This window comes from Aphelocoma coerulescens, chromosome 24, assembly GCF_041296385.1.
Source record: "Aphelocoma coerulescens isolate FSJ_1873_10779 chromosome 24, UR_Acoe_1.0, whole genome shotgun sequence".
In the NCBI taxonomy this organism is placed as follows: Eukaryota; Metazoa; Chordata; class Aves; order Passeriformes; family Corvidae; genus Aphelocoma; species Aphelocoma coerulescens.
Window position 1 is genome coordinate 1,143,072 of NC_091037.1, and position 18,099 is coordinate 1,161,170.

The following is an 18,099-nucleotide window of genomic DNA, read 5'->3' on the forward strand; positions in this document are numbered from 1 at the left end:
GGAAGGCTCTGTGTCAGCTGAAGCTGCAGTGTTGGCGCTGGGGAGAGGAGAGGGGAACGTCCTCTGGGAATGCTCTTGCACCGTCGCTCAGTTCCACAGGACTCTTCACGTGGGCTGCACGTGGCTGCTTTTCTGTGGCAACACAAAACCTGTTTTTCTTTCTTCTTGCCCTGCTGATAAATCCCGTGGCTGAGACACGGAGCATTCGGTGCACCCAAGGCCTTGTGCAGACGCTGTGCTTTCCCTGTGCTTCCTTAGCTGGGATCAGGCTTAAGATGACAAGGGCACAATGGGAAGTGCGTTGTAAGCAGCTCCGGTGATTTGGCCCGACTGTTTGTGCTGACAGTAATCCTTTCTCACCGCTTTGAAAATCCTGTTCCAGTATCTGAAAGGCAAATTAATTTCTTTTAAAGTGTTTTAGAGTATTTCCCTTATCCTTTTCACAGCACACGAAAATTAAGCTGTAAAGTACTTTGCTGGAGAACCTATTCATGGTGCTGGGCAGGATCTGCAAAGGCTTATGCTAAAGTGGATGTGACAAAGAGAGCCCTGACTCTCTCATCTCCAGACAACAAGCAGCCTGTGGGGACCCAATTCCTCACTGAAATGTTAATGTGTGCAGGAACAAAGAGCTGTCTTGGCATTTCAGTGCCGCGGGGATGGGGATTCGGGAATCTATTATGGAATGGCAATTGCTGCCCAACAGCCAGGCTGTTAACCCAGATGGGCGATAGCCTAGTCCTGGTAAGATAGCAGTGCCCCGACTGGAAAATAGAATTCTTTTGTAGTTCCATGAGATGGCAGTAGAAAAGCATTCCTAGGAGCGGGTCTCAGCCTGCTCCCGAGCTGTTCTCCAGCTTCCTTGCAAAACAGGAGGGAAGGGTTTGTGTGGCAAGACCCCAGGGGGAAATCTAAGCAGTAATAGGTGAAATAATGAAAAAACTGGCTTCATGTAGCCCCTGGTCAGGGCTGAATGCCTGTATTCAAAGGAAACAGGAGGTTTTAGTGACTTGCTGGGACAGGCTGTTGAGTGGAGTGGAGGCAGCCTCAGACACGGCTCGCAGGGAACCCAGAGCTGGGAAAAGTTTGGGAGAACAGCGAGTTTGTGGAGCTGGCCAGCAGAAAAAGCAGCACTGAAGCCTCCAACAGCTTGATGTTTGGCAGTCTGGGCCTGTGAGCTCCCAAATTCCCAGGAAAGGTGTTCAGCTGGAGAGCTTTCTGCTCTAGGGGTGTGTGTGGTGGGTGGTGACCCGTCACAGGAGGGTGAGTATTCCAGCTTGGGAAGGTGCTGTGGGGAATTCTGCAAGTGGCTGTGTCCCCCCCACTAGGAGAACAACAAGGAGGAGCAGGAGGACCATGGCAGCCCATCAGTTGGTGCTGCTGATGCTGCTGAAGCTGCTCCCCAGCCCCACGGGAGCCCTGAGGAGGAAGGTGCCAGCCTGGGAGAGGTGACAGTGGCTCCCTGGCATTCCCACCCTGCTTGCACGGTGCCAGCCAGGCTTTGCATGCAGTAGGCAGCTTCTGGTGTTGTGGTGTGTGTCTGTGGCTGCTTGGCTTGTTTCTGTTGTTGGTTAAAGTTTCATGCTGATCACTGGAAGTAATGATTGGATAGGCAGGAATTTCCCATCTGTTCGTGCCACTCAGTGCAGGTAAAATGTTGGGAAAAGATCACCCAAAGCCAGTTATAACCCAGGTGACTTGTCCAGCTCTGAAATCCATAGAAAATCTGCAGTCTGTTGTTACAGGAGGAAAAGCCTCCTCCTCCTTCTCCTCCACCTGTGTGTCTGACTGGCATGGTTCCCTCTTCTGCAGAGTTGCATTTGTGATCATCAAGGTGTGCTGCTAACAAAAGGTTTGCCCATAATTGCCATTGAAATAGGATTCTGCCAGCCAAAGAGATTATTCTGGGATATTTTAGTAGCTGAAGTGAACTTGCCTGGAGAGAAATCCTTTTGTGTGCACACCATTGCTGGTGTATTGATATATTTTGGTGTGTGTGATCCTGTGTTCAAGCATCGGAATCCTGCTTGGCCTCATTTGGGATATCCTGGATGCTGCCAGGTGTCCTGGGGGGATGACCTCAGGAGAACTCTGCAGCAAGTTGTCCAAAAGGAGCATAATTTTGCATAATTCCCCATAAAAGGGGAAGCATGAGGGTGACTAAAGAAGTTCCCCTTGCCCACCTTTCTCTGGGTCCCAGTGTCCCCAGGGAGCCTCGTGTGGCTGGTTGGTGACTCTGGGAACCTCTGCTGGATAGGGGCCAGGAGCTGTCAGTCCCAGGGAATTGCAGGTGAGGCCCAGAGCTGCAGGATTTTTGGGAAGTGCCCGGGGGTTTCTCTGTCCCCTCCATCCTGCTGGATGCTCGCTCGTCCCCGGGGAGGTCTGGCAGACCAATGCCACACTCTGTAATGTGCTCCCAGAGCGTTCCAGCTCTGGGCTGGGAGCTGACAGCGTTCCAGAGGCACTCTGATAAAAATACACCGCTAAAATATGCGCTCAGTGTACGGAACACGCCGTGCACAGGATGCAGGGAATGTTTGACAAGACACCGCGGCATTAATAAAACAGCGAGGAAGTGGGACGTGCGAGCAGGTCTGTTTGCATGCTGATGAGGGAGCCTTCTCCTGGCTATTCCCCTCTCCATGGGCAGTGTTGTGGCCTCCCCGCTGCTGGGAGAGGCAGTTGAACCTTTGGGTGACTAAGCTTTAACTTGGGGTTGTTTTTTTCCCCCATCTCTCAGCCCTCCTGTGTTAGTCACGGGCTTGTTCTGAGCTCCGAGTGGTGCTTTCAATCAGTGCCCACCCTCCAGTCTCCAATCTGTCCCACTGGAAGGTGGGATGGTGATCCTGCCTGCTCTCCTCTGCTTAAAATGTCAGGCAGAAGTGGAATGTCCTGTCACGGTCTCTTACAAATTTCCATCTCTCACTGAACAGATCCAGTGTGGAAGCATAAATGGGCCTGCTGTGGGGCACGTTGGGTGCTCCCAGGGGCTGGTGGCCTTGCACAGCCACTCTTATCCACTGAGATCCCGTGAATAAAAAGGAAACAGATCAAAAAAAAGTCAGAGCCCAAGACATGATTGTGTCAATGGAGTCCCTTGCCTCGGAACGGGACTGTGTGAAAAGAAGTCAAACAGGTCTTGAAGTCACCCAAAGCTTTGTGATTTTGCTGCTTGCTGTAGGACAGCCTGCACTGTTCCTGACTCCTGCATTCTGCCCCAGAGAGAATGTTGGGTCTCTAATTGTGTTTGACTTGCTGCCTAGAAGGAGTCTTTAAAATCAAGACATCCTGAAGAAGTGCCAGAGTCTTCCTTGGATTCTGGTGCTGCGTGCCCTCCATCTTCGGTTCAGCTCCTCCCCGGAGATGCTGACAGCAGCCTGTCTGCCCAGAACAAGGAGGAGGAACTTGCTGGGGATGAAGTAGTGGGCAAGGAAGATGCTGAGGTGGAAGGAGATGCCCCTGCAGCTGAGGAGTTGCCTCAGTCTGAGGGTGAAGGAAGCGCAGCAGGGATGGATGTGCCCGGCTCTCCTGGGCAGCCTGGAGCCGCCTCTCCGGCCGCGGAAGGGGCCGAGGCAGATCAGCTGGCGAGCCTGGCTGCCACTGCTGACACCATGTCCTGTGGAGAAAAGGTACTGGATGAAGAGAGGGAAGAAGAAGCAGCTGATTCAAAATCAGAGAACAGGCTGGATGATGGCAAAGTAAGCGATGTGCCTGTGTGGGTTTGGTGTTGGCTGTTCCCGTTGTCTCATCAGGCCTTGACTCAGGAAAGCTCTTGGAGCACTCTGGCTTTCTCTGAAGCCAGTCCCAAGTGCTTTCCTGGTCAGCAGGGCAGTCATTCCGGGGGGGGGGGGGGGGCACGAGTGCTCTGAATTCCCAGATTGGCATCTTCAGGACTGAGCTGGGCAGTTCTTCTCTCCTGCACACACCAAGTGCTGCCCAAAGCCAGCAGCGGGCAAAACCCTCGACTGCGCCGCGTGTTTTGAGTCTGGGAGGAGGAGCAGTCTCAGCTTCCAGTGCTGCCGTCTGTCCTGGGCGAGCAGGGCTGATAATGAAGCTCACGCCGAGCCCAGCTGTCTGTGCTGCTTTGTTTCTCTCCTTCTGTTGTTTCTCTCAGCTTGCTCAGAGCTGGGGCAGGCGCGTGAGGAGCTGCCAGGCGCCGCGTTCGCAGCTCCGCGAGAGGTGCGAGGTTGGGGTGGGGAAGGACCGAGCCTCAGGGCTGGTTCTGGAGCTGGGAGCACGGAACCTTCCAGTCCTCCCACTCTGTGGGGAGAACTGACCATGCTGCAGAAGCAGGGCCTTGGGCTGAGCGTCACACGCTGCCCGTGGCCTGGCCCCGCAGCTGGGCTGCCAGACACGCGCTGTCCGCTCGTGTTCGTTCACGTTCCGGAGTGGAATCCGAGCCAGAAGATGGGATCTGATGAACGATCTCTCTCCAGTCTGGCTGCCTTCCTGCTGATTTTGGTGATTTCTCAAGTTCACTGATGCGTGATGTCTGTAAGAAATGATAAACTGCAAAAACCGAGCCTGGGAAACGGGCTCTGTCCTGAAGAGCTGAGAGCGTTGCTTTCCCAAACTCATCTGTGTGCTTTGTGCACCTGAGCTGTTCTGCTGAAGTCAGCAGGGCCACAGGGTGTTCCCATCGAGCCGTTCCCTGCAGCTGCCGATGGCTGGGAAGGCAGGAACCCTCGCTGCACTCAGGCACGGCAAAATGGAATTTTTAAAGTGCTTTTATGGCTCCAGCCCTGTTCTGTGTGGTGGGCTGGGAGCTCTGAGAGCTGCAGAGATCCTTGCAGGTGGCAAGGAAGCAAGTGCCTTTTATCAGGGGTATTTGAAGAGCACTTTTTTGCCCTCCCCAGCCCCTTCTCCTGCCCTCTTGTGAAGCGGTGTTTTGTGCTTGTCTTGTGGGTCACACATCCTCGGTGTCTGCCCCATGATGTTCAGTCACCTTTTCTTCCCTGAGAGAGGCCAGATTTGTGTTCCCAGTAGTAGCTGCCGTGTTGGGAATGCCCAGGTGGAGCTGCAGGGCTAGGACATGTGCAGGCTGTAATGTGTATTTCCTCTCAGCTTTCGAAGGCATCCGGGGTCAGTGGCTGTGAGCAGGACCTGCCTGTCTCCAAGTGCTCCGACCATGAGGTGGTTCAGCCTGTGGTGAGTCACCAAAAGCTCCTTTTTCCTTGGGTGTGGGCTTCAGGTTCCTCTGGGATGGTACAGCTGGTGGGTGCAGTGCCCACCTCATGCAGTGCCCTCGCAGCTGTGCGTGGCACAGGCCAGCAGTGTCACCCTGCACCTTGCAGACTGGGTCTGTGGGTGAGCTAATATCCCTGGAAAAGTAGGTCACAGAGAGCTGAGGCTGTACTTGGGTAATTGCAAAAAGGAAAATAATAAGCAATGTAAAAATTGTGCTTTGAGGGGCTCAGCAGCTTTTGCTGAGGGGGGTGTGTGTGGCTGGGAGACCCCGCTCCGGAGGGTCCCCGTGGCAGAGCAGGCGGGAGGGCGGCCCTGGCATGGGGGAGATGCCCATCAGCATCTCTTCATCTCCACAGGAAGCTGCCGTTGCCATCTGCCAGTGGGAGCAGAGGCAGCGTGGCCAGCAAATGGCTGAGAATATCATTATTTACTGCACTGGTACGAGCCTGTGCTGGCAAGTGGCTCGGCCTTGTGTGGGCACGTGTGTGCAGGGCCCCCGAGGCTGCCAGGAGCGGGGATTGTCTCGAAGGGTGGACAGCTCGTGGGGGCTGGCTGTGAGGAAAGAAACCCCAGGAAATGGGCAGCAGGACCACAAAGGGGAGCAGTAGAGCCTGGGGAAGATGTACCCCCTTTGGAGGTTCCTTGTGTCACCCTTGCCTGCTGAAGCCAGTGGCATGGAGGGGTGCTGTGACAGTGCCCTATCGTGTGGCACTGATGTCCCTTGATCCCACAGGGAGGGACCCAGTGAAGGGAAATGCTGCTGCCCTGCTGTCAGTGGGGTGGTGAGCAGGGGTACTCTGAGCTGTGTTGGGATCTTGGTCTCGGGATCTCTGGTTTCTCATCAGGGACTGATCCTTTCTGCTTTCTTTTTTAGGGCTTGGACTTCAAGAGCCTGCTTTCTAAGGAGGTTCTGCATGTGGGGACTGCGTCTCCTGATTTGGACAGCCCCGAGTGCAAGGTCAGCACTGTGTGAGTGGTCGGGGGGGTCTGTGAGCAGGCAGGTGGAATCCTGTGGTGTGATGCTGTCAGTAAAGGCTTGCAGAGGTGAACAGCAGTGATGTGTGAAGTGTCGGAGGTCACAGCAGCACCACCAGTGCATTGTTTTTTCTGTAGAGATGAGGTGCAGGTGGCTACACAAAGAACATAAACCCTGAGGTACGCAGGCAGGCTCCCCTGTGTGCTTTCCCTGCCCCAGTATGACAGCCAGTAAATGGCTTTCCTGGGGAATGGAGGAAGTAGAGTCTATTTTCCTTTCTTCTTTTGTGTGTCTATTTGTCCTTTTCTTTCTCTTAAGCAGATGGGAAGGATTTGGGTGGCAGAACACGATAGAATCAATGGGAAGAAAAGGAGGTTAACTCCCTCTGACAGATTTTGGTAGAGGGAAGCTTATTTTTAAGCATTTGGTTGTCTTGCCTGCTTTAATGCAGGGGGAAAAGGGGCTCCTTTCAGTGAGTCTGTGGCACATGGAGTGTACATGTGTGCACATGTCTGTGTCAGCCTGGGATGCAGCTCTGGTCAGGCAGCCCTGCCTGAGGATTGCTGTGTATCTCTGGTTTATCCTTGTCTTCTCAGCATGGCTCTGAGTTGGCTTGCTCAGCCCCACTTTCCTCTGGAGCCCTCCCGCTCCGTCTCTGTGTTGATTGGAGGCAGGATCCAGGATCCAGCTGGGGTTACTCAGCCTTGCCCTGATTGTGAGCGGATCAGCTGCTCTGGAGGAGAGACCCTGAGTGGCAAACTCCCCACCTGTCCAGCGGAGAGGAGCAATCCTGTTTGCAAGGTTGTGTCTGGAGAATACACCTGTCCTCTTGTGCCTAATAATGAGCATAATCAGATGTGAAGGGAAAACAAAACATATGCCTGCTGTGCTGGCCCTCTCCCTCCCCGCAGCACAGGCACTGTGCATGCAAATGCTGCTTGGAGCAGCCACGTTTGGGTTTATTACAGCCGTGTTTGGGGAGAGGTGGGTGTGAAATGGTGCTCCCTGCAGAACTGCAGCTGCTCTTTTGTGTCTGTGCACAGAGGCTCGGCTGGAGCGGCTCGGGGTTGTAGGAATGTGCCTGCTTCCATGTGAGGAGCTTGCCTTGCTTTGGAGACATTGGCAAAATATTCTGTTGTTTAAAAAAAAAAAAAAAAGGAAGAGTAAAAGACACCTCTGGCAGCTCGGTGGGCACAGAATTGGAGGGGTTTTGGGGGTTTTGTTGGTGTGTTTTGGCAGGAGCTGTGGTGGCTGCAGAGGCTCTGTGGGATGTGTCCTGCTGGACCTGGGAGAGGGGAGGCTGCTCCTTCCCCCCTTCCCTTACCAGGGACTGAAAGTGCAAGATGCAGAGCTGTGGGATCATAGAATATCCTGAGTTGGCAGGAACCCACAGATATCATCAAAGTCCAGCTTCTGGCCCGGCACAGACAGCCCAAAGTCCCACCTGTGCCTGAGAGCACTGTCCAAGTGCTCCTGGAGCTCTGGCAGCCTCGGGGCTGTGCCCATTCCCTGGGCAGTGCCCGACCCTCGGGGAGAAAAGCAAACCTGTCCCAAGCACTCAGTGCTGGCACCTTGCAGCCTGATCTGAGCTGATGTGAGATGTCCCTTGGGATCTGGGCTGTGCAGAGGGAGGGGATGGCCCATTATCTGTCATCCCTGTGTTCTCACAGCTGGTTTTGTGTCTTGAGCGTGTGAAGTGTCCTCCGGGGATGCAGCTGGGTGGAAAACTGAGCTGCTTGGGGTTCTGGGACTGCTGGAGATCCTGGGGCAACAGGAGGGGCAAGGATCTGATAATTTCACAGACAAGGCTTAAAATCTGCCCTGCAGATAGGTGCTGTCCTCCCCTTCCCAACGTGTCCAGAGGTTCCTTCAGCCCAGGATTCCTGGGGAGGGGCTGCCCTGTTGGGCAGAGGGGCAGTAGCAGCCCTGTGCACGAGCTCAGAGGAGTTATCCCGTGAGCAGGTACCGTCTTTCCAAGATGATCTCCTTCCCCATTTGTCTGGCTCCTTCCCGTTCCCAGGCAGCGGTGACAGAGCCCATTTGGAGCGAGGAAACATTTGCTGAGCTCCTCGGTTCTGGGGAATTGGAGTCATTAGTTACAGGGGCAGGAGGGGGCCGGGGTGGGGGGCTCTGCCCAGGCTGATGTGATGGGAGGTGACAGCACTTGCAGGGAATCCTTCTGCTGTTTGCTCCGCTGAACATTTGCATAAATTACTGCAGCTTTAATTCCGTGTTGTTTTGGCCCTGCTCCACGCACAGCCCTGCAAGGCAGGGGCTGAGCTCACCTGCTGGGGTTCCCAAAAATTTATGAATGGGCCCTCCCTGCTTCCTGTGGGGCTGGCAGGTGAGGAGGGAAGTCCTTCCCCTCCTCAGGTGTCCCTGCTGGAGGGACAGAGGGATCTGGGAGCTGGCAGGGGGGGAAAGGAGCAGCTGATTATTTCACATTCGAATATTTTCTATTCATATTTCAAGTACTGTGCCATAAATAAGCCAACTGAATGCTCGGTATGCTGCCAAGGGGGCTGGATTCCCTGGCAGCACCCACCCTGATGTATCCCAGAGTCAGAAATCCCTGGACTGGTGACTCTGTGTGCAGCCCATCACACCCTGCCCTGGAACCAGGATGGGAGGCAGGGCTGAGTCCTGGTGTGATTTTTGGTCCCAGACAATACATCCTTTGTTTCATTGCCACAGCACTTTGTGTGTGTGTGTGTGACATTGCTCTTTTAGGAGATTTCTCTCCTGGGCTTTCCAGGGAGTTTAGTGTGACTTGGGATTGTAAAATGACCTTCAGGAGAGAAAAGCCAAACCTGTGTCCCAAGTTCTTAGTGCTGGCAGGGAGTTCATCTCTTTCCTGAGAAAGCTGAGCTCCCAGGCCTGCCCTTGTGCTTCTGGAAGGATTCCTGGGGTGGTTGGAGACCCTTGGATACCCTCAGGGGAGGAGCCTGGCACATCCAGCGTTCTGGAACAGCCTGCAGGTGCCATATGGTCCAGCTCATTCTGTGGATCTTCAGCAGAACTCCTGCGAGGTCTTTGATGGTGATGGAGCCACAAACTCCACCCTGTTTGCTTTTACCTGCAGGGCCAGGAGCTGGGAGAAGAGGAGAAAGACCAAAGCAAAGCCAGTGCAGAGGAAGAGCAGAACAGAAGAACGGAAGCTGCTGAGAGGTATGGTACAAACAGAGCCACAAGGGAGGTGTGGGCAGCTCCAGCTGCTGCTGCCTCTCCTGCCTTGTCCTCCCTGCTCTGCTCGCTGCAGCCTGTCCAGGCGTGCCCTGTACAACACCCCCAGATGCTGCAGCCTCTCACAGGCTCTTTCCCACTAAACCTCTCACTTCTCCTGCCGCCTCCTTAGTCCTGCCTCAGCAGGTTTCAGCTTCTGCCTGGGTGGGCAGTGAAGGTGCCTGCCCATCATTCCCCTGGGGCTGCCCCAGCTGTGGCTCTGGCCTCTGCCTCCCTCACAGCTCCTGCTGCTCTCGGAGGCTGTGAAAGTCCTGCTCTTGCCAGGATGGTCTGAGCCTGGTAACGCCGTGTGCTGGGCCCTGGGGTGTTAAAAGGGGAAGATGTGACCACTGGCCATTGCCTGATGGCAGCCTTACTGGCCCTGCTGGGCTGCCAGCTCCCTGCTGGGCTGAGCATGTAGCTAAAGGCTCTCAGGGTGTCTGTTCCTGGTGCCAGGAGAGTCCAGCTGTGATGGGAACAGTTCTCTTCCTTCCACAGAGGTGGCCTTGACCAGGTGTGAGCATGAAGCTGTTTTATATCCTGGCACGTGGACAGATGAGCAGCTGTTATCCCAAGAGGAATGCTGGCTTCTAGACCCCCAGTTACCACAAGGACTGGGCTGTCTAGGAGAGCTGTTTCCAGCCTGTTTGTGGGGATTTGTTTGGAACAGTTGGAGTTCTGTTCTGAGCAGTGAGCTCTGTGCTCCCTCGAGCTCCTCCTCCTTGGAGAGCCCCAGCCTGGCATTTACAGATGAGTTGTGTCAAAGCTCTTGGCCTCCACACAGAGTTACACGTTCTCCAGGGCACTGGGAACCAAGGAGCTGCTGCCTGTGCCAGGAAAATTCGTGAGCAGAAGCTGCAGTCCGTCTTAATGACTGGCTGTGTGGGATTTGCAGCCTTGTTCTTGGAGGAGCTGTTCGTGTGAGGGTCTCCAAAACCGTGTTCTGCCCGCAGGAATTGTCTCCTTATCACTTGGTTCCTGCTTCCCAGCTGAGCACTCTCTCTTTCTCTCTGCCTGTGAAGCTGCTCGTGCTTGCCCTGTCTCTCCTCTCTGTGCTTCTGAGATGAAGTAGGACTGTAAATACAAACATGCCTGCCAACACTTCCAGCTGTAATTTGGACAGCAGTGTGAGTATGGCTGATAGGGCTGACGTACCTTGGGGACATTCTCCAAGGACCTGGAAAGAGTGGGATAACCCAGGGAAGGGATCCAGCACGTTGAGACTGATATCCATTATATCCTCAGCTGCCTGTTAGTCTGACACGAGATGGTGGGAATGGTGTGGAGCTTCCCTGTGGCTTTGGCAGCCCCGTGTTGGCCAGGCAGGTCCTGTTGGCAGGCATGGCTTGGTGCCCACCTGTGTCACCTGCACGTCCTTGTCCTCCTGCAGCAGCCACTTGACTCTGACCTGAACTAATCTGATCTTCTGTCCCCTCTTTTGTGCTGCCAAGTGAGAGGGATCTCTGTGCTTGTGAGACACCAGTGGAGCGTTTTGGGTTAGAAAATTCCGATGGGGTGGAGGCTGCAGAGCCGGAGGAGGGAGCCCTGGATAGCCTGGTGGATCCCGAGGAGCTTCCTGCCCCACAGTACACGTAAGGGCTTCGTGTCAGTCCCTGGTGGTGTGACTGTGACAGCTTCAGTCCGTTTGTCCCCCTGCAGGGTGGCTGGAGCTCGCGTGTGAAGCGGGAGCTGCGGTTTGTGGGCACAGCGGCGCTCCGGCAGCTCCGTGTGCAGATCCCGGCAGCTGTTCCCCTGCCAGAGTGCCAAGTGAACAGCCTGTGCTGGGGAGGGCGGGAGCAGCAGTCAGCCCTCGGGGTCTGTGGCTCAGGACTCGGTGGGATGAGGGAGAGCCGCTTGCTTTGTCTTTGGGAAAGCCTTCCCCGTGCTGAGGCTGCGAGCATTCACCCTCCCGAGGAAAACTTCCACGCAGAACTTGCTGAGTGATGCCGAGCTGGGGAGGGGGAAGGGCAAAACCCCACCAATTTTCCAGCTACTGTGCATGTTGGTGGCATTGAAATAAAGAGGTCAGGGCTCAGCTCCTGCCCAGGGCGCTGTTCTGTGCTGCTCCATGGGTGGCAGTTGTGGGTTCCTACCTGCAGCTCCCTGAGACAGAGGATCTCAGTAGATGTGAGTGTGCTGACTTTGCATTCCGCGTCAAATGACACATCAGCAGATGCAGCTGGAAAAATTAGGCAGCGTGTCTCTGGGGACAAGGTGCTGGGGAAGGAATCTCTGTTCTGTTAGGAACTGTGGTGCTGTGTGAACGTGTGTGTGCTGGCTGGATCTCCTTCTGAGCAAAAACTGGGGCAAAAGGAAGAATGTGATAACCAGGTGGAAGTGGCTGAATTGCTCTGCAGAGCAGCCCGATAAAGGACACCTGCTGCAGGGGGTGTTCTGGGGGGCACCAGCGAGGAGGGATTGTTCCAGAACCCCACTACTTTCTTCTGGCTTGCTCTTTTTGCTAATGGCTGCAGGAATGACCTTTTCTCTTCTGACTCGAGGCTGAATTACTGGGGCTGTTATTTCCCTGATTCCTGGCAGAAGTCCCTCTGCCTTGCACTGCCAGTCTCACAGCATGGAGAGACCTTCCTGCTCCAGCCTTCGCTAGCAAAGAACAAAAATCTTTCTTCCTAGACTAATCCAAATTTTCCCCTCCTTCCCCTTCAGCTTCTCTCAGACCTTATAATTTTGCTGCTGTCTGTCTGAAAAAAAAACTTAATTAGGACCAGATTGGGTTTGAAATTTTGGAGTGCTGAGGGCTTTCTGTTGCCTGGAGCTGGCAAATTCCCAGCACACTTTAGGTTGCAATTGCAGAAAAATACCTGGTCCATGAGAAGCACCAATCCCTGGGCTGGGAGTAGGTACTGATGGCATCTGCTCCTGTGCCTGGCAGCCTGGCCAGGGTTTTTCATGAAGTGAGATTTTATTGCACTCACAAGGCAAGCTCTGGTGGGCCAAAATCTGAATTATTTAGGCCTGGAGTGCAGCTGGGGCTGGGTTTAATTTATCAGTTGGAGATTCTCTGGGAGTCAGCGAGAGGATCCAGCAGTGGTCCTCAGGGTCCACCTGAGGTCAGCAGTGAAGCTTCTGGAGTAGGTGGCTCTGAGATTTTTGGTTTGGAGTTGATGCTGTTTGGAGGATGTTCCTGTTCCTTTTGTGTTGCTCTGTTTTCTGTCACCCTTTTGCCAAAGGAGCTTTTTCTCTTTGGTAGGCAACCTGAGAAGGAAATCGAGCAGTCCTTGAAGCAGCCTAATGATGAATCCCTGGAGGAAATAGTCAAGGAGGTGGAGACAGAGTTGGAGCAAGAGGAAATACATTTATTTCAAGCAAAGGAGGAGAAAATTCAGCAATTCCAGGGGGAGATGAGGCAGGAGAAGGAGGAGGAAGAAGCTGAAAAGCTTCCTCAGCAAAAAAAAGAGCCCCTCAGGTACTTTCCTTTTTTACTCTGTCTCCTCCAAGCCTTTCCAAGGTGGGATTTCATTGCTGCTGGCCACAGACTCATGCTGTTGTAGCCACCATCTGGGAAGTGGTGCTGCTTTCAGAGCTGGGAGCAAGATCAGGGCTCTCAGGGAGGAGGAGGAAGAGGAAGGACAGTCTTTGCCTGGCACAGGCAGTCCTGTGTGTGAGGATCTGCAAACCCTGGGATGGACAGTGCCCCACTGGCAGGCTCAGGAAAGGGCTCTCCCACCCTGAGAGGAGCGGCAGGAGAGCATCCTGCAGGCTGAGCCATGATTCCACACACACACACACACAGAGCTTTTGGAGCTCTGAACCTGTCACTTATGGTTAACCTGGGAGAAGTTTCCAGTTCAGTGCTTGGAGCTCTCCCACCTGGCAGATGTTCAAATCCTGGGCTAAATGGCAGCAACAGGACTGGAAATGGGAGCATTAGAGGAGATGAGGTTACCCCAGAGGAACGATCTGGAGCTCTGATACTGCATGTTTTACAGAGGGACTTCCAAACAAGGCTTCCAGGAACAGGGCAGGGATGGAAACTAGGATCTGGTAGCAGTGCAGGGGGTGGAACAGCACTGGGAGCTGTGTCCTTTCCCTGGGGGAATGTTTCTCTTGAGGCTTCTGTATTATCTTGCTGGACTTGATGCTTATGTTCTGAGCAGCCAGAAACAGCATCTTGACATGAAACATTGTGGGGAATGCAGTCTGGGTGTGAAGGAAGATGCAGAAATGGCACCTGAAGGGAAAAAAATGTGTAGCAAAAGGTATAATACAGGAATATGGGGCTTCCAGACGTGCTAATGCATCCAGGTACCTTGCCTGGGAGCCTGCAGCCATTTAATGAGCATTAAAAAAAACCCAAAAGAAGTGTAAACTAGGATGATAGAGCAAGTTTTAAACCCACACTGCTCAGGTTTGGTGCTGGGGCTGCATCTCCCGTGCCAGCAGCAGGTCCTGCAGGTGTGGAGGGGAAATGAATGTCTCACCACAGCCAGTGAGATCCCCAGCAGAGCTGTAGCCCTTGGAGAGGTGACTGGGAGACACTGAAGCCTCCTGAACCTATTTTCTTCCTTTTTATTTTCTGTCTCAGCACTCCAGAAGAAGATTTGGAAAAATCTGAGGAGGAAGAGAAAGAGTTGCTTGTCAGAGAGGAAAAAACCGAGAGACTCGAAAAGCTGCAAGCCCAAATCGCCTCAGAGATTGAGGCAGAGCGGGAGAGGATGAGGTGAGACGTTCTGCTGCCATCCCTGGGGGTATGAACTGCTGGTTTGGGATGGGATGGGAGGGTCGTGCACATCCCCAGCAGCTGCTCAGAGGCAGGTCCTGAGCCTCTCGTGGCTGCTTCCCTGCCGTGGCAGCAGGCCCAAGCCCTGATTGTCCAGTGCTGGGTCCCGATTTCTATGCTCTTGTTCCAAACCTACCAGGGCAGAGCAGGAGGTCACGCTGCAGAAGCTGAGGGAAGAGTGGGAATCCCAGCAGCTGGTGGAGAAGGAGAGCCTGGAGAGGAGGCAGCAGCTTGCCTTGGAGGAAATGAAGCTGGCAATGGAGGAAGCGCAGCAGAAGGAGATGAGCGAGTTGGAGCAGGAGAAGGAGCAGTTCCTGAGTGAGCTCAGGGAGAGGTTGGACAGGGAGAAGAAGAAGGTGAGATCTGTATTGCCAGGCAGGGCTCCAGCCGTTCCTGCTCACCTGGCTGGCATGGCAGTGCTGAAGTGTGGGGATTAAATCGCACCTGCAGGGCTTTGGTGACACTTAAAGCACAAAGGGGAGATGCCATCTGGGCTGTTGGAGGCACGTGGAGCTGGGGAGGAGAACTCCCCCAGCTGTTATTACAATGGTGATTCACTAACAGTTATTTCGGTGGCCGCTCTGCATCTGAAGACAAGATAAGGATCCCTGTGTGTCTCGCCGAGCTGAACCAGCCCTGTTATCAGATCAGAACTAAACGGAGCCACTTTATCAGCTCCAGACACTTCTTTGGCTGCTGCTTTAGTCCTGCAGGGACCTGGGGAGCCCCTGAACAGGGCAGTTTCCAGTCCCTCCAGCACAGCATGACAGGGATCCATCAAGATCCCCTGGGAGGGAAAGCACAGGGAGAGTAAAGGCACCTTGTAGCGATCCCATTTGGAAGGGGGGGGTCACCACTGCTTTTTCATGCTTTGGATAGAATTTAATCACAAATGCACCTTGTCCCCACACGCAGACTGTTTTGCTCGTGTTTCCCTAGGCAGCAGAGGAGCTGGAAGAACAGTTTGCCAGTGATCTCCAGCAGCTGAGGTCTGCAGCAGAAGAGAAGCACCATGAGGTCAGGATGGTGTCCTTAGAATGTAAATGGCTGGGTTTTTTTTTTCCTCACACTGTCACCAAGGGTGGCATTAATTTTTTCTTTCACTCCCTAGCCGTGGTTCTGGTCTGGCTCAGTGTTTGGCCGTGCTCCAGGCAGGGGGTGGTGAGGCTGTGCCACGCTCGAGGGCACGGAAGGGATCCTGTGGAAAAGGCTGACGAGTCTCTGTGGGTGGCTTTCCTGGCAGGTCATTTCCAGCCTGCAAGCCCAGCTGGCAGAGGCACAGAGCAGCCAGGAGGCCCAGCTGCTTGAGGAGCTGCAGAGAGCAGATCAGAAAGTGCAGCAAAAAGCCCATCAAGTGAAGGAATACGAGCGCGAGGTGAGTGTTGGTTTGGTGCTGAAGGTTCTTCACGCTCTCTCCTCAGGTGTGGGGTGAGCTCTGAGTGCCCATGTCCCTGCCCGCAGTGACAGTGGTGCCTCAGGGGGAAAGACACCCCTCAGCATCTCACCTCACCGGGGTGAAGGCTTTGTGCTCCCCGGGACACAATCCCTGATCCCACTCTAGACTTGGGCTCAGGTGGGAGGCTGATTTTTGGGAGGCCACTCTGGTGCAGTGCTGCAATTCAGGGAAACCTCTTTCCCTGTCACCCCTGCAGCTCAGCGAGCTCATGAGCGAGAAACGCCGGGAGGTGGAGAAAGAGCACGAGAGGAGAATGGAGAGGATGAGAGAGGAGCACCGGGAGGCCCTGGCGCGGATCCAGGAGCAGTATGAGGAGGAGGTACTGCTGGTGGGGAGCTGGCCGCAGTCGGTGCGATGGGCTGGTTTGGCAGTGAGTCCTGTGTGTCCTGCTCCGTTGCTGGACAGCCCTGTGCCTCACAGAGGTGTTTCCCTGTCTCCCCGGCCCGGGCAGGAGCGGAAGCAGAGGTCGGAGCTGCTGGAGGGGCTGCGGAGCGAGGCCGCGCGGCTGCGGCAGCGCCACGACGCCGAGCTGAAGGCGCTGCAGGCAGAGCTGGAGGGGAGGCTGACTGCCCTGCAGCATAGGCACAGGGAGAAGGTGAGCAGCAGGCCCTGCCTCTGGTCCTTGGGGCTCCTGAGGGACAGCCTGGATGCTCCACACCTTGTCCCCCTGGCACCCTGCACAGCCCAGGGTGACACACACAAGTGGCAGGTCACGCTTCCCAGTTTGTGTTTTTCTGGTGGGGGGAGGAGCTTGTGCTATTCTCTTCAACTCAGCATCTCTGTGCAGGAAAGAAAGCTCCAGGATTCAGAGAATGAGCTTGAAATCCGTGTGAAAAACATCCAAGCCAGATCACAGCAGCTCGTCAGCCAGGTGAGTTGGGCTGTTGGGCTCTCAGAGCTTCCCTAATCTGTGCCAGTCCTTTGGCTGCTTCCTCATGGGGAACTGTTCAGAAAAGCTCAGCCAGGGCTTCTGCTGCCATCCCACTTACAGGTTTTTACCTGAAGTTTTCTTCATCACAAGTCGGAGCAGGGCTAAGCATTCCTGCTGCTGGTGTTTGCTGTGAAAGTGTGAGCTCTGGGTTTGCTCAGTGCTTTGGGGGGCAGCGAGTGGCTGTGAGAGGGGTCATAAAGCAAATCTGACAGCACTCCTTGTGTATTTTGGAATGGTCTTGAGTCTCAGGCCTGAGCTCTGTAGCTGAGGTGCTGCTCAGCATCAGCAGTGTCCTGGCTCTGACACTGCCCTGCCTTCTCCCCTGTGCACAGGAGGAGTCCCTGCGGAGGAGAAGGCAGCAGCTGCTGGATGAGGACGGACGGATGCAGCTCGAAAGAGATGTATGAACACCGGGGCTCTGGAGAGGGGCTGTGCTGCTCTGGGGCTGAGGGCAGCACCTTAGAACTGGGGCTTTAGGAAAACAAAGTGCTGGGAGGTGGATTAGTTCTGAGCTCCCCAAAGAGAAGAGCCTGTTCTCCCAGGATTGGTATGTGGCTGTGTAGCTCTGGGACCCTGTGAGCTGTGTGCCCCTTATTTCGCTCTTGGGGAAATGACTGGGAGGGATTTTCTGGTTTTCTTCTAGGAGGCTGCTCTGGCCTCTCAGCTGCGCATGGAGGAGAGCAGGAAGGAGCATTCCAGCCTCCTGGAGTCCATCCGGCAGCTGCGGAAGACCCTGGAGGAGCTGCAGGACCAGAAGGCTGAGCTGGAGGCCCAGGTGGACTTGCTGCAGAGCCGGAGCCAGAGGCTGCAGAAACGCATTGGGTGTGTGTGAGAAATTTTCTCTTAACACCAAAAAATCTGCCTTGTGGCCCTGACAAACCTCTCCAACCTAACCTGGGCCTCTCCCTGACCTCTGAGCTCTGTGTTGGGCCGTGTTCCCTCAGAATCCTGAGGTGTCCATTGAGGGCACAGAGTTGCTGGGGGCTGGTGCCAGGTTTTGTACTAACTCTGGGTGTGAATTTGCTCCTTCACCTCTGTGTGTCAGTTCCATTTGTCTCTCCTCTTCTGCCTTGGGAGGTTAATGAGGTGCTGTGAGAGGGGCACTGAAATGCAGAGGGGTTTTCCTGAGGTGGCTGAGCTGCTGGGGAAGGGTGGGAAGCAGTTTCCCTGCCCAGCCAGGGCTTACACTTGGCGTAACACCACAGACCCAGCATTGGCATTGTCTTGCACACCCGTGGCCCTTTCCCTCCTGGAATCTGGAGGTCACTCTGGACACCACTGCAGGCTAATCAAGTGCCTCTGCTGTTGCTTTTTCCTGTGGCAGTGAGCTGGAGGAAGCAATCAGGAGCAAGCAGGAGGCTCTGAAAGAACTGGAGGTAGAAGAAAGTGTGGAATCTCCAAGAAAGAAAGCTGAGCTCCGTGTTGAAGACCTGAGAGAAACTCCTCAAGCTGTGAGTAAAGCAGCCTGTGAAGGTGTTTGCCTTGTGAGATCTGAGGCTTAAACTCCCTTGAAAATCCCAGCATTTGTTCCTTGTGTGTGAAATCATTTGCCATGCAGAGAGGGGTTTCTCTTTGCCGATGTGTTC

At 54.5% G+C, this 18,099-nt stretch overlaps 1 protein-coding gene across 5 annotated transcripts in view; it reads left to right on the forward strand.

The window, feature by feature from the left end:
- The window catches only part of CEP164 (centrosomal protein 164), a 35,419-nt gene that overhangs the window by 5,130 nt on the left and 12,190 nt on the right, over positions 1 to 18,099 (forward strand). The window contains exons 8-24 of one of the 5 annotated variants that reach the window (XM_068994520.1): positions 1,329 to 1,448; positions 3,264 to 3,698; positions 5,065 to 5,148; positions 6,062 to 6,145; positions 9,246 to 9,331; positions 10,837 to 10,977; positions 12,597 to 12,812; positions 13,932 to 14,066; positions 14,266 to 14,482; positions 15,066 to 15,143; positions 15,370 to 15,501; positions 15,779 to 15,901; positions 16,034 to 16,177; positions 16,370 to 16,453; positions 16,846 to 16,914; positions 17,157 to 17,335; positions 17,838 to 17,964. In XM_068994520.1, the coding sequence (XP_068850621.1) occupies positions 1,329 to 1,448; positions 3,264 to 3,698; positions 5,065 to 5,148; positions 6,062 to 6,145; positions 9,246 to 9,331; positions 10,837 to 10,977; positions 12,597 to 12,812; positions 13,932 to 14,066; positions 14,266 to 14,482; positions 15,066 to 15,143; positions 15,370 to 15,501; positions 15,779 to 15,901; positions 16,034 to 16,177; positions 16,370 to 16,453; positions 16,846 to 16,914; positions 17,157 to 17,335; positions 17,838 to 17,964 (2,454 nt within the window). The remainder of the gene's footprint in view (positions 1 to 1,328; positions 1,449 to 3,263; positions 3,699 to 5,064; positions 5,149 to 6,061; positions 6,146 to 9,245; positions 9,332 to 10,836; positions 10,978 to 12,596; positions 12,813 to 13,931; positions 14,067 to 14,265; positions 14,483 to 15,065; positions 15,144 to 15,369; positions 15,502 to 15,778; positions 15,902 to 16,033; positions 16,178 to 16,369; positions 16,454 to 16,845; positions 16,915 to 17,156; positions 17,336 to 17,837; positions 17,965 to 18,099) is intronic. The other 4 variants (XM_068994521.1, XM_068994522.1, XM_068994523.1 and 1 more) reach the window with 4 other exon arrangements.